This window comes from Pelecanus crispus, chromosome 6 (assembly GCF_030463565.1).
Source record: "Pelecanus crispus isolate bPelCri1 chromosome 6, bPelCri1.pri, whole genome shotgun sequence".
NCBI classification, from domain to species: Eukaryota; Metazoa; Chordata; class Aves; order Pelecaniformes; family Pelecanidae; genus Pelecanus; species Pelecanus crispus.
Window position 1 is genome coordinate 1,473,094 of NC_134648.1, and position 14,040 is coordinate 1,487,133.

The window sequence follows — 14,040 nt, forward strand, 5'->3', positions numbered from 1 at the left end:
GACTTGGGATCCACTGTGGGAACATGTCTGTGAGCGGCAAAGGTCATTGCTTCGCCCTGTTTAAAACCAAGGCTTAAATTGGCGTTTGGGATAACACTAACAGCTCAATCTCCGCTGCGGTCGGGCCTGGGTCATACCTGCTGCTGGTTTCCGCCGCTGAAGTGTTAGGAAGCCAGGCTGGCTGAGGACCTGGTGCTCTTTTGGCTGGATCCCAGCCCTCGGGCATGCACAGGCACCTGCAGGCAGCCCAGTGCAGGATCCGCTTGGCTTTATTCTGCAGGGCAGAGTGGCTTTGTCATATAACGATAGAGCTTAGAGGGACTGGGGGTGTTTTCGGGCACCTGAGAAAAAGTTGAGTGCTGGCATCATTGAACTGGATGTTGGTGAAGTCCTGGGGAAGGAAACAGATGTGAAAGACGGTGAAGCACGGCTGCTGTGTGCGCACACACGTGAACGCACACCCGTTTGCTTGGTGTGATAAAGCAGTTTGCCAAGACAAGCTTTCGGTCCTTGGCTTTCTGCGCCTCTGCCGGTCACCACCCAACATGAGGGTGTGCAAGGACACCAAGACAGAGGTGAGCAGCCCGGGTGCTGCACAACACAAGGAGAAAATATCTTCTGGGCCATGGGCTCCGTATCATGGAGGCAGACAGACTGTCTCCTTCGGTGCCCACCTTTGTTGACTGCAACCAACTCACCATCAGTCGGAGTGCCAAAACCTGGCCCTGAGCCTGGCGAAATAGGTCCTACAGGTTGCTGCTTCCGGGGCTCCGTCTGTCCAACTCCCATGGATGCAGGCACCCGGTCTGTACGGACCAGCTTGCCAAGTCGGGTGGCAGCTCGCTTGCGTGCACGCAGGTGCATCGCGGAGAAGTTGCTGTCTGCGGTAACGTTAACAGCAGCCACCATTTTGTCGGGCTATCCCGCTGTGGTTGCCTGCCTGGCTTCAGCCAAGGGCATGAAGAGCCACGGAGGGGTTGCGCAGGAGGAACCCGGGCCAGGTAGCTCTGCTCCGGTGGGGTGACCGGGCTGTACGTCCAGGGGAGGAGACCCTGCTGGGGGATGGCCTCCGGGCCAAACCTGCCAGATGTTTGCTAGCATCTGCCCCTTGATGAGATGGCTTTGAATGTGCTGGAAAACAGTGCTTTTTGTAGGGTCAAGGGATAATTCAGGCTGGAAGTGAAAGAGATTCAGAAGAGACCCTAATGTGCAGAAGGACTCGGGAGGTTTCAGTCCTTGTGGCAGACAAAGAAAGGAGTGAAACAGGGAGAATATATTCTTTGGCTTGCGTGGGCTTGAGAAACATCCATATAAAATAAGTCTGGGTGCAAAGCCGGGTGCGTGGGGGAGCCTCGGAGTATTATTCCCAGAGGGCTGGATCCCGGGGTGCTGCTTTGGAGCATTGTCTCCATCACACCCTCTGCTTGCTTTCTCTCTTCCTCGCCATGGTCTCCCTCGAAGTGGTAGGTCAGGCAGGTTTGTGGTCTTGATGAAGACTCAGCAGTTTTCTCCTTGTGCAGGGCTGAAGTCTGGCCTCACGTCTTCCTTACGTAACAGCAGTCAGCAGTACTGCTCTTAACTCCAGGGCAGATGTTAGTGCACGGCCTTTAGCCTATGGGTTTGATGTGATTGGCAATAAAATAATCACCCTTTAAAAACACTCAAGCCTTACGAGCCTTCCCTAGCGCCCCCCAAGCCGAAGTGCCAGGGAAAGTCCACAGACTTCCAGAAGTGACAGAGATGGTTTCCTGCACTGCGGTAAAGCTTTACCAGCAGCAGGGTGTCCGCCTGGAACAGCAGCACGTATGCAGCACCAGACAGGTCTAGCAGCACATGAGTCTGCCAGCACGGCCTCCTGAACCACCCTGCTTTGGCCAAGGTTCAGCAGGTGCCCAGAAAAATATCCACCTGCCTGCCCAGGAGGTATGCAAGCCTCCCACTCGAAAGGAGGGGAAGTGTGGTACCTTCAGAAACCCTCCCTGCTCATCGGACTGTGTTGTAGAAGAGTCCTTGCACCATCAGAAATGGTGCCAGCCACTGTACAAAGCCTGAGTGACGAGATCCAAGGAGGCCCGGGAGGCCCAAGATCACAATTTGGCTCCCGGATCTCCACCTGCCCACGAGACCACACAGCTTTTCACCTGTCAGGGTTACAGCAGAGAGGAGGGTTAAGGATTTTCAGGTAGCAGGGAGGCTGTGAACAGCAACTCTGCTTGCAGCAGGTTTGAAATGACGAGCTCAGGGAAAAAGTATGCTGTCACCCATCCCTAAAATACTTAGTTCCCCTGCATCAAATCAAACCATGTCAAGAGGGAGTCGAAGGGGATCCTGGAGAGAGCCAATCCCACACATTGGTGTCGTTCTGCTGCTCCCACATGAACGAGGCCACCTCTGCGTGCAAGGCGAGAGGTCGTCCTCTCCCAAGGCAGCGAGAGGCTTCCTTTCTCCTGGGCCGGGGACGGTGCCACCTGCAAACTTGAAATGCATGATGCCGGCGGGGTTAACCAAAAAAGCCCTGGTATTTTTATTTCCTGGTAGTCCAGATAAATCAGGAGGAATTGCAATTAAGAAGGGAGGGAAGGGTGTGTAGCTGAGCGCTGGACCGGTTTGGAGATGTTCCCCATTCACCTGCACTGCAATTCCCCAGGAGAGCCCAGCCCGTGTTCCCATTCCCCAAATTCTCCCAAGGGCATTACTGCAACGTGCTCACTGTCACTGAGGTTCTGCTGACGGAGAAGACCAAAAGCTTCCCAACCGATGGGAAGAGGAGGCCAAAAGGTGGGGAGTCACAGGCTCTGCCTGCTCAGCTGCCTGGGAACAGTGACTGAAGTGGCCAGACAAGCTGCTTCGGCCCTGATTTGGTTTGAAGCACCAAGCGAAGCCTGGAGGTGGCTGTTCCTGCAGGCCTGGTTGAATCAGGGGGACCCTCGCATCTGCACAAGGCAAGAGGCTGATGGCAGAGGCTGGGCTGCTCCATGTCAGCTCAGGGGGCAAGGGGCAGCCCTGGCTAGCATGGCAGCTAGAGCCTGCTCGGGATGCTCCGTGCCCTTCCATCCATCGCCGCATGGCAGCTAGGGCCTGCTCGCGACGCTCCGTGCCCTTCCATTGCCTGCTCAGGATGCTCCGTGCCCTTCCATCCATCGCTACCTACAGAGCAGGGTCATAAATGAACGCCGCGCACAAGCATCTCCCACAAAGGTTTTCCTTACCCTCTTGAGATAGGCAAACATGCCTCATGTGCCAGAAGTCCTCATCTCGGGTGCCAGGGGCACGTTCCTACATCCAGACCACGGTTGGGTCTTCACCCGCTGAGGCATTAGCCTGCCTATTCACCTCTCCCACTCCCCAATACACTGCCACGGCTTCTCTCGGCCATTTCAGCTGGGATGGAGGAGCTGAGCACTGCCAGGGCAATGGGCACCAAGACCCAGGGCAGGAAGGGGCAGCAGATAGGATTTTGCACCAACCCTGGCTGTCATGATGGGCAGGCGTGGTACAAAGGAGCCTTCATGGCTCACGGGCCTCCAAGCCAGCCTTGCCCTAGGTGAAGGCAGCTCTTTTGATGGCTGGTGGAATAGTAACACTCCACATTTGGTGGGCCGGAGTCTTTCAACACCACCTTGGAAAGGACCAGCGAATGCTTTCCTTTTTTTGGTTTCTGGTTAGGGTACTGGCCCCCAAAAGCTTTTCATAATTTGAACTTGTTTGAATTTTGTTCTTCCTGCTTCCTTTTTCTTCCCCCCCGCTCTGTCTTATCAGTCTCAACCTGTCCAGATTTATATCCTACAAAGGTAAAGTGCAGACCATCTGAATGGCAATAAACCAAAGTTCAGCCACCCAGCAGCAATGCTCAGCACTGCTGAATGATTCAGAAAGTAAAATACTGCCGCTTGTGGGATGGCGATTAAGATGAAGTGAACAAGCACGGTCCGAGTCAACACCACCCTCCCCCAGGCTGTTTACACATAGCTTTCCTCTCACTGCAGATGACCAGAAGTGGGAACCATCTGGGAGCCGAGATAGTTCTAACCTCTTCACACATTAGAGGTGTTGGCTGCCAGGAGAACTAGAGCTGCCACCCAAAGCCGTGGGCTCCCCCAGATTCCCGCACCAGCAAATACAAAGCAAAACCCCAACCCTGACCCAGCCTCATTGCTGCAGACAACGCAAGTGGCCTGTCCTAGCCTGCCGCTCGCTCCTCATTACCACCAACAGGACTCGTTTTGGGGTCACTCCTCATCCTACCACTGCTGGCAGGAGATGGTTGGCAATAAGGAGGGCGCTGGTGGGTGCTGCCCTTGGTCCAGGTGTTGCTCACAGGCGGTCACAGAGGGTTGGGGCTTAGGCCAGGACTGCGACTTGTGGACACGAAATCCTCCAAGTCAGGTTTGAGGCTTTCAGTGGTAACCGTATGGAGGAAAAAGCAGTGACTCTGCCTTTGCTCTGTCTGTGCTGTAGATAAACACAGAGGCGTCCATTTGCCTGAGCCTGAGACGCTCCTTTCATCAGTAAATTCACTTTATAAAAACACTGGGGAGAGGAGGAGAGAGAAAGGTAATTGCACCCACGACATCCCTTAATAAATCACAGGCTGGAGCCTGCTCTCATTCCTGACACTGCTGCCTCTTAATTATAGCTGTGTTCATCTGAGGAGACAGAGTAGGAGAGCCAGGCTTTATGCAGAAAGGAGCACTAATTAAAACCTCTCCATTCCCTAGAAAGATATTCATGCTTTCCTCTGGGGAAGAAGTGAATGGACTTGTCTCTGGCCATTCCCGCAGGTTAATCTGTAACATTGACTTTCACACAGCAAGGCAGTTAATCTTGTTTTCAGTACCTCATGCTCTTGGCGTTGCTTCTAGGTTGAGATGGGGGCTTTCAAAACTCCTTGGAGAAGGAAGAGGAATAACATGTATCCAGGTAGCCTGTGCAGGTGTGGATGTTGCTTGCCTGGTGTAAGGTTGGGTAGTAGGGGATGGCTCCTCAGTCAACGTATGCTGACCGCAACAAAGTTTTGCAAATTGTCCTTTGCTGAGACTCCAGCCCTTAATATCTGTCACAGGCAGGACTTCTGTGATGGAGAGCGTGCCCCAGACTGCACCCAAGCAAATCCTCTGATTGGAATTAGATGGATGTCAACAGGGTTGATCCATGCTCAGATCCACATGAGAAGAGAGTCAGGTCCCTCGGGCTGGCAGGGGAAGGAGCCTTGTACCACCAGGCACCTCACACCAGCATCTCTAGGTGATCCCCAGATGGGCTTGGTACCTGACCACGCAGGCAGGTGCATCACTGATTCACCTCTATTTTTCCAACACCTGAGAACACAAACCCTTCTAAATTGCAGGAGGAGAGTAGTACATCTGAGCCACGGAAACAGCAATTTGCCCCACTGAAGTCAAAGGGCTGATTCCCAAATGGTGTAAGCCAGCATTCTCCAGCTGGCCCTGCAGAGTTTCACTAGCAGAGAACCCAAGCTGGTGAGGGTCCAGTCCAGCACCCAGGCGCATGCTCACTCCAACCAGGCACTCAAATGAAGCCAGAGTAGGCTGGATGTGAATAACATGGGGAAAATGTTGGGTTGGATTTTTGCCCCCCTTTTTTGCAATAGAAGGGGCAGGGCGGGAGAGTAAATGTGACATGAAAGGCTCTCAGGGTTAACTGCAGATTCATAGGACTGTCAGGTTTGTTGCCGTGAGTTGCTACTGCTTGAAAAAAAAGTTGATAAAGTTTCACCAGCTGAAAAAAAAAAAAATACCAGAAAAGCTGCAGCTCAGATGAGCTGCTGCACTAAACTAGGCAGGAGCAGGTTCAACAGGATAAATTGAGAGTAAATGTACCAGAGCTGTACTCATTGCTGATCTTTGCCAGTACGAGCAGGTAACACCCTAGGTGTGGTCAGGCCATCAGCTGCCTGAGCAATCCTCTTGACATGGAAGCACCCTTTTCCCACTGCTCCTCTGCGCTGCTGCGTCTGCTCCGAGCTTAAAAATAAAGAAGGAAGGGCCCCTGTATGTGTGACTTAAGTTACGAAACTTCCAATACTCTTCAGCTTGGAAGAGAGACAGCCGAGGTGCTGCTCCCCGCGAGATCTGCGATACTGCCCGTGGCATGGAGACAGTGAATAAGGGAACAGTTGTTTACTGATAACAGAGCCGGGGGGCATCCCATGAAACTGGCAGCTGGCAAGTGCGGCATAAACAAAAGGAGACGGCTGAGCACACCATGCAGAGCCGAGCTGTGAGCTGCAGAGCATCTTGCCACAGGCCATTCAGGATGTCAAAAGTTTACACAGGTTGGCCAAATGCAGTTGGACAAATTCAGGCATGAAAAAGGGTACCGAGAGCTCTTAAATCCCGCTGCTGGAGGCTGGGAAACTTTACAGAGAGGCTCCCCATGCGCCTGTCCTGTTCTTGTCCTCTCCTCTGGGCATCCACATGTGGTACAGCCGTGTGTGTGCTCCCAACCTGTCACCCGAGCAGGAACTGAGCACGGGTGATGGGAGAGGTGATGGACTACCCCATGTCCAGGCAGCCGTCTCTGGCTCCCCTGAGCCAAAAGGGAGGATGGAAGGGATGAGAGGAGCTCCAGCCCCAGCGACTGCCCAGTGGAAGGAAATGTCATGCAAGTTTAATCACAGCCTAGGAAGTGAGGACTGAGGGTGGCTGGAAGAAACAAGCTGAGTGGTCAAAGCCTGCCTGCCACAGTCACATGCAAACTAGACCAGACAGGTCCCCAGAGCATCTGCTCCGCACCTGGCACAAGCCCAGAGACACTCCTGCTCCCTGCCTCCCTCCCTTGTGAGCAAACGGTCAAAGGTTAGAAGAACGATCTAAAGCAGTGGAGAAGACTACGGGAGAGATCTGGGCCGTCCCCACCCTCGGCAGTCCCTGGTATCTTCCCTAGAGCGCAGTGTGTGACGCTGACTCCAACGTGATCGGTCCTTGCCAAGACAAGTGCACGTAGCTGCCAAGTTGCTGCTCGCAGAGGCCACGCTCTGCTCCAGCGCCGCATGGGCGAGTGGCACTCAGGTCCTCTTGTCTCAGAATCCGGTCCCCCGACAACTCGAGCTAAAAGAAGACTTGGTTAGCTCATGACATCCAGCTTAGCAGTAGGCCCACACGAATCTCTTGCCAACAGTTAGTCCCACAGGGCAGGAGTGAGGAGCACCTGGCTGGGGAGCACCAGGAATAGCACTTCGTGATAGCTCAAGTGAGCCCCACCAGCCGAGATGCACCAGGGCTGCCTACGCTGAAAGAGCATCTTCATGAAAGGTTGGCAACATCCTCTTGCAGACAGCTGTGGGCAGGAGGGCTGCGTCCCCACCAAAGCCAGGCCAGGAAGGGGAATTACTGAAAGGGCCAAAAATGACATGTACGTATATTTATCTACAGTTGAAGGAGAACTAGAATTAGGTTAACGGTTGGACTTGATGATCTTAAAGGTCTTTTCCAACCTAAACGATTCTATGATTCTATGAACTGCGTAGGAGGGCTGGCTACCAGGGTTGCACCTCTGCTGTCAGGAAAGCTGGGATTTGCTGAGGTGGAGGATAAATGACTGGTTTCTCCGTTCAGCAAGAGGCTCCCTGTCCGTCTCAAAACCATGTGTATTCCTGTGCTCTCGGGGCCACCTGCCCCTTCCTTCAAAACAACCTTCCCAGAATATGCCAAGTTCTTCAAATGTGCATGTTTAGACACAACCCTGCTTCTGCAAACCTTTCCTTGCTCCAGAGGTGACCCATAAACCTGTGGCTCATTTAAGCATCAGCATACCCTAAAGACAGTCAGTCCAGTGAGGAGAGCTCACTGGTTTTAAACCACAGGTTGTGGTAAAAACCACCCCTTGCCTCCTCCGTTGGCTGCAGGAGAATCCACGTGGCCTGTGTTGGCATGACTGTGTGCCATCCTCCAACAGCCCCAACCCTTGCAAACACAGCTTGCCCAGCTGGCATAACGGGGCGTTCTTGCTCCTTCCCCCTCTCCTCTTTGGGGATCACAGGCTCACTCAGGCCAGCAGGGGCCTCGGGAGGTCTCTAGTCCAACCACAAGCAGGGTCAGCCCTGAAATCAGAACAGGTTGCACAGGGCTTTACTCAGTCTGTTCTTGAAAATCTCCAAGAACGGGCACGGCACAACCTCTCTGGGCAACCTGTTCCACAGTGCTGAGGTTCCCACAGCAGAAAGCGTCTCCTTCATGTCCCCCCGCAGAGCTTTAGCTTTTCGGGACTGGAAATCCCTGTGCCAAGCCCCTGTGGGCATGCAGGAGTGGCGAGTGAAACCTTTCCTCTTCAAGGCATTGCAGGAAACTCTTCCCTCCCCTTCCCAGCCCTGTAATCACTCTGGGTTTCTCCTAGCCCAGCTAATGGGCTGCCCTCGCAGACTCTCATCCCAGGCCCCTGCTGCAGGGACCAATTGTGTTTTTTCCTCCTTGCCCTTGCAGGAGATTAATTTTTTTGTGGCAAGATTGTTAAAACATTTCTGCACCGTAAGATTAGAAACTGCCATTTCAATTATTTTGATAAACCCAGCCTCACACATCCTTCTATTCTAAATCAAACAAAGGGCAAAGGGAACATATTTTTTTTTGGTTTTGGAACGATCTCTCATGGGACTGTTCTGGTTACTGTGTAACTGGCTGTTCACGCTGCAAAAACCCCTCCTGCCAGTCTCATCCACAGAGCTTGGTAGCTTTACTGAAAGCGGAAACACTGGAAATCAACCCAGATGACAGATGATCACCCTGTAAAAGCCCAGGGTTTACCTGCACACATGCAGGAGGAGGCTCCACGGCTGGCAGCAACGCCGGCTTCAGCCATTCCCAGCCCCTCGCGCTCCTGTGACGCTCCTTCGTTGTGCCAGCACAAGGGCTTGTGGGGCTGGGCTGCGAGTCAGATTCTGGAGCTGATCTGGCTGGAAAAAAAACCAGCGAGTTAAAAAAATGTCCATGTGGGGGGAATGGGCTTCACGCCCCATGGGTTCCTGCTCTGGGTTGGAGCGCTCCTGCACACAGTTGCTGGGGACGAGGTGGTGGCCAGGGACAGCAGGAGGGCGGGAAGTGCTGAAGCTGCTCCTGGAACCAAGACTGTAACTTGTCACGGTACGGTGCAAGTTGCTAGGAGAGAATCAGGACCATCTGTGCATCTTTAGCCCAGGTTTCAGAGTGAAAATCAAGCAGGAGTTTAAAGGCAGGGGAGAGGAACTACCAGAATAAGATTGCAGTATCTAACGGCATCCCCAAGGGTTAATACGAGGAGTCTCTCCAGCAGACTTTGCTGACAGAAGGCTCCAGATGCTACAGCTTGGTCAAGAGCCACACAGAGGACAGCAAGACAAGTTGCCTGAGAAGAGGTTAAAGTGAGCAGGCAATGAATGAGCCCATTTGGATCAGCTGCACTTGTGTCCAATCCCCGTGGGAATGCCAAGCACCGACTGCAGCTCTTCCCCTGACGGACGGTCCGCTGCTCCTTCCAGCTCTGGCACCTGCATTGCACCTCTCCTCCAAGCCCCAGCAGCTCATCCCCTTGTAGTCGTTCGTGTATTCCTCTTTGTGAAGTTGTCAATTTTTCTAGTGCCCTTTCACGGATGGGAGCAGAGCCCTGCAGAGTCGGAGGGATGTGCTGAGGGAGACACAGGAGACCTCTGTCAGGCCGGAGAGCTGAAATCTCCTCTCTGATGTGCAGTTTGTGTCTTAAGAAAGGAGCAAGTTTCCTGCATAGGGTTTTTGAGAATAACACCTGGTTCTCTTCCCCTCGCTGTTTTTTGTGACTGTGCATCTTGGCTTCTGAATCCAAAGACAGAGCAGAGCTATCCTCAGCTGGGCATGAAAGTTTGGTTAAATATTTTGCGACAGTACATGTTTTGCATCAGCAATCAACATTATAGTTCTTATGGGGACTCTCTGTGGGAATCCCAAAATCTCAGCATTTTGCAGGTGAAACAAATAAATGACTGACAGCAAAAGCACAATTTGATGAACTGCCATTTCTGCCTTTCAGAGATGACTGGGAAGTGGTAAATCACAACTTTCCATATAGAATTTTATCTACCGTGACATATATATGTGAAAATACCAACAATAGAAAGAAAAATATAGATTAGACTACCACTAAAAAACGCCCAAGTGCTGCTGCATGGACATTTTTTGCGTATTCCCACCCTCAGCAGCACAGCCCACTCCCCTGAGCCACCCTCGCTGATCCAAGCTGCATCCACAGCCGGTGCCAGTGCCCTGAGCCAGGAGCTCAGCGATACATCGGCAAGCTCTCCCCAGCAGCGAGCCGTGGCCTGCCAGCATGGACATTTATTTCTGTTACGTGGGCTGGGCCCACTTCTGGCTGCCTGAGCTCCTACTCCAGCACCCACCACGCGAGCTGGCATCTCAGGGCGAGCTGGGATGGGAGGGTTGAGGACACCAGCAGCAGCCCCTGCGCAAGCCCCCGCTCACCCGCTGCGCTCACAGCGCTTGGGAGATGTGGCTGTCGCCCGCACCAAAGGGAAGATACCTGGGTCAGAGCCCCAGGAGCATTTTGAGGGGCTGAATATACCCTGTAAGAAAGAACCCCATCCCCTGCCGCACCAAAAGCTGACCCGAGCTCCGCCACGTCTCTGGTTGCCACCAGGTCACTGAGCTGGTTAAACTGATGTCAGCTTGTTTTCCTGCGGTGACACTCAGAGCCGAGCTCCCATGTGCCAAGTTTGAGCTCAAATGAATTGTTAGCAAGTGGCCAAAAATACACAGGCAGGATATGAGTAGGAAGCACAAAACGGGGTGGGAAGAGATGGCAACAAATGTTGTCGTGATTAGCTTAAGAAGGCTGGAAAAGCCTTAAACATCAAATGTGATTTTCAAGAGATGAATCTCCTCCCTCAAATCTTCCGCCCCACCCTCCCAGCAAAAACCCCAGGGCGAGTTTTACAGCAGGAAATGAAAATTATTGATGCATTAGCTTCCCCAAGCCCCAACTGCTGTAGGCAGACATTTGGAAAGGGAGTAGGCAGCAAAGTGAAATAGCTACTCGCTGGGGTAGGCAGAGGGAGACAGGCTGCAGCCCTCTCCCTTTCTCTGGGGAAAGATACCACGGTGCGACCTTCCTACGCAGGGAGATAAATATTTCTTGGTTCAGATTTACAAATCGTGTTCTACATCTCACTGCAACCCCAGAGACTTCAAGATGACCATGCTGGAGGCAAACTGAAGCTAAAAATGGCCCCCAAAGTGGCTCTCAGCCTAATAACAAGCTTTTCTCTGATGGAGAAGCAGCTCTTGGCACACTGACCGTCCTGCTACATGCCTGAATTTCTGCCAGGCAAGTGAATCAGCGTTTCAGGGAGTGACCAAAAATGCCCTTCCTTTAGGAGGAGGCGGTGGAAGCGTCCCATCGATCTCAACACCTCTGTCTTGCTCATGAACCCGTCGGCATGGAGGAGTCCATTTACAAACAAAACTCCTTCTGCCCCTCCTGAGGGCTGGTGCGGGACCAGCCATACCACCCAGTCATCTTCCCTTGAAGCATTTCAGCCCCGTTTGGGCTGGCGCTAGCCAGGCAAGTGATGTTCAGGTTTAAGTATCACAGTCCTCCCGGGGCTAGAGGCCTTTGCTGGGAAGTAATGTGGAAAATTAATCGGCCCACCAAATTTTTCTGTTAGGCTTTACAGGTCTCCTGTAAAAGCAGGAAGAGACTAGGACTGCTGAGGCTAGCTCGTCAGGGTTGCACAGTATTAATGTGAGGTGGGGTCACAGTGTGCTTACACATTAAAGCAATCATTTAATGAATGATTAATGCACCTGAGTGATTAGCTCAAAGCAGTCATGACAGCAAAGGCCAATCTCTTACCTACCTATATGGCCACAGAGGCAATAACGAGTGATACCCATCGGGGACTAACAAGGACCACCCAGGTATTATTAGTGATTTGTCGGTGTGGACGTGGCAGCTGATGGTCAGACCAGATAGCTTTAAAGCTTCTGGAAGAAGCAGTTTTGCTACTGGTGCTTTTCATAAACACACCACCACCTTTCAAGCGTGGATGTGATAGCCCTGAGGAAATCAGCTTTTTTTTTTCTTAAAGTCTGACCATAAAGAAGAACACTTTGCCGTGCCCTCAGTCAGAGCCTTAACACCGCTGCGTGAAGCAGCAGGACGCAGCAGGAACCGTTACACCTTCTCCATCCCCGGCCGCCAGCCCGTCCTGCCACACCGCTGCCAGCCTTTTGCCGAGTCTCCCAGCTGTTTCACAAATGCCTTCGAGCCTGGAAAAGCCGTAAGAAATGAGAGATGTCCTCACTATACAGCGAGGCGCACGTGAGGAACAGCTCTGGGAGCCGGCGCTTGCAGCCAGGAGATGCGAGCACGCTGCCAGTTACGCGCAGGGTTTTGGTGTTTTGCCTGAACAGGGAGGCAATTCAATGCCCTCCTTCAGGCTGGGCTGGAGCAGAACAGGGCAGCGCCTTCGGCCGTTCTCCGTCCAGCTCTGGAATATGACACACACATGTGGAGTCACTCCCTATTTTTACTGGCCTGATGTCTGAGTCCTGATTTCTACACAGAGCAAATAAAAAGGATCCCTTTCATCAGCAGAGTCACAGTGTCAAAGCCTTCCCCCCTTCTAAAAATCACAGCTATAACCCCCTTGCTGCCGGTGATCCAGCTCCCGGAGTCTAGCACCAGGCTAGGAAAAAGGGATCATTTTTGGGGGGGGATGGACTGAATAAGGACGCAGGGCAGAGAAACCTTCAGCATGAAAACTACCAGTGCATTTCTTCAGCAAACTTTCTGGGTACCAGGCATGCTATGCCCACGGGTCCTGCCAGCACCAGCGCACGATGGCTGCAGCCCTCCAGCCTTCCCCTCGCATCCTGCCCAGGCAGTCCCACGGCCAGCACCAGCCTCCCACGGCTCCCGGCTCCCCACGGCCAGCACCAGCCTCCCACGGCTCCCGGCTCCCCACGGCTCCCGGCTCCCCACGGCCAGCACCAGCCTCCCACGGCTCCCGGCTCCCCACAGCCAGCACCAGCCTCCCACGGCTCCCGTCTCCCCATGGCTCCCGTCTCCCCACGGCCAGCGCCAGCCTCCCATGGCTCCCGTCTCCCCATGGCTCCCGTCTCCCCACGGCTCCCGTCTCCCCACGGCTCCCGTCTGCCAGGAGCTGGGTGGTGCCGGTCACAGAGTGAGGGGACAGGCTTTGCTCACAGAAGGTGTGGGCACAAATAAAAACAGGGCAGAGGAAAAAGCTACAAAATTCCCTACCACACTCTTCTCTTCCCGGGAAGCCTAGGGAACACGTCACATTGGTTTTTCTTCTTGGGGAACGCAAGTGACTCACATTACACTTTCTCCCATTTGGGAAGTTTTTAACCGGGATCTTTTTGTTTAAACCATTTAATGAGCTTTTATACAAGGTGCGCTCATCCATCTCCTTCCATCTCTCCGAAAGCATCTATTAGTATTTGCATGCTCTTTCTGGGCCTGGTTCTCAAGCTTGCTAAACTGCAGCCCAAGCATAGATAACGCTCAGCTTGGTACCCCTGGCAAGAGAGGGGCCCAGCAGATACACAGCAAGCCCCAGCCTGCTCTGTGTTTTTCCTCCACCCAGCTTCTGCGGGATTCCTCCAACAGAGAGGGAAAGTGCAAATTCAGGAGCCGTGACTCAGCACGGGGACTCTGCAAACACGTCTTTCAGAGGGGTAGTGGAGTCAGCTTCCAGTTTTTTCCCCAAGATCATGGAGATTGTGGCTATTTGTGCATTTTCCCTGGGTATTTATAGAGCAAGGCACTGTCTAGACTTGCTTTTGGTTGTGTTCCTTGAAGGAAGGTTTTACCTTCTGGCAGGAATATAAAAGCTCCTAGGTTGGTTCAGCTAGCCTGCAGAGCCTTCCTCTCCCGCACTGACCTCTGTGGGCACCGGCAGCCTCCAGCGCTGCCTGGACTCCTGACCCAGACCTAAATTAAGGTCTGTTTGCCTATCCCCTACGGACTGGAAAGAGCCACGCACAAGTGTTTGCGTATGTGTGTGTTTGGGGAGACACGGGGCGTAACTTC

At 53.1% G+C, this 14,040-nt stretch overlaps 1 protein-coding gene across 1 annotated transcript in view; it reads left to right on the plus strand.

Annotated features, from left to right (window-relative positions):
* Positions 1-1,445: 1,445 nt before the first annotated feature.
* The window catches only part of EPS8L2 (EPS8 signaling adaptor L2), a 65,895-nt gene continuing 53,300 nt past the window's right edge, over positions 1,446-14,040 (plus strand). The window contains exons 1-2 of the mRNA XM_075712209.1: positions 1,446-1,476; positions 2,689-2,778. Of these exons, the coding sequence (XP_075568324.1) occupies positions 1,446-1,476; positions 2,689-2,778 (121 nt within the window). The remainder of the gene's footprint in view (positions 1,477-2,688; positions 2,779-14,040) is intronic.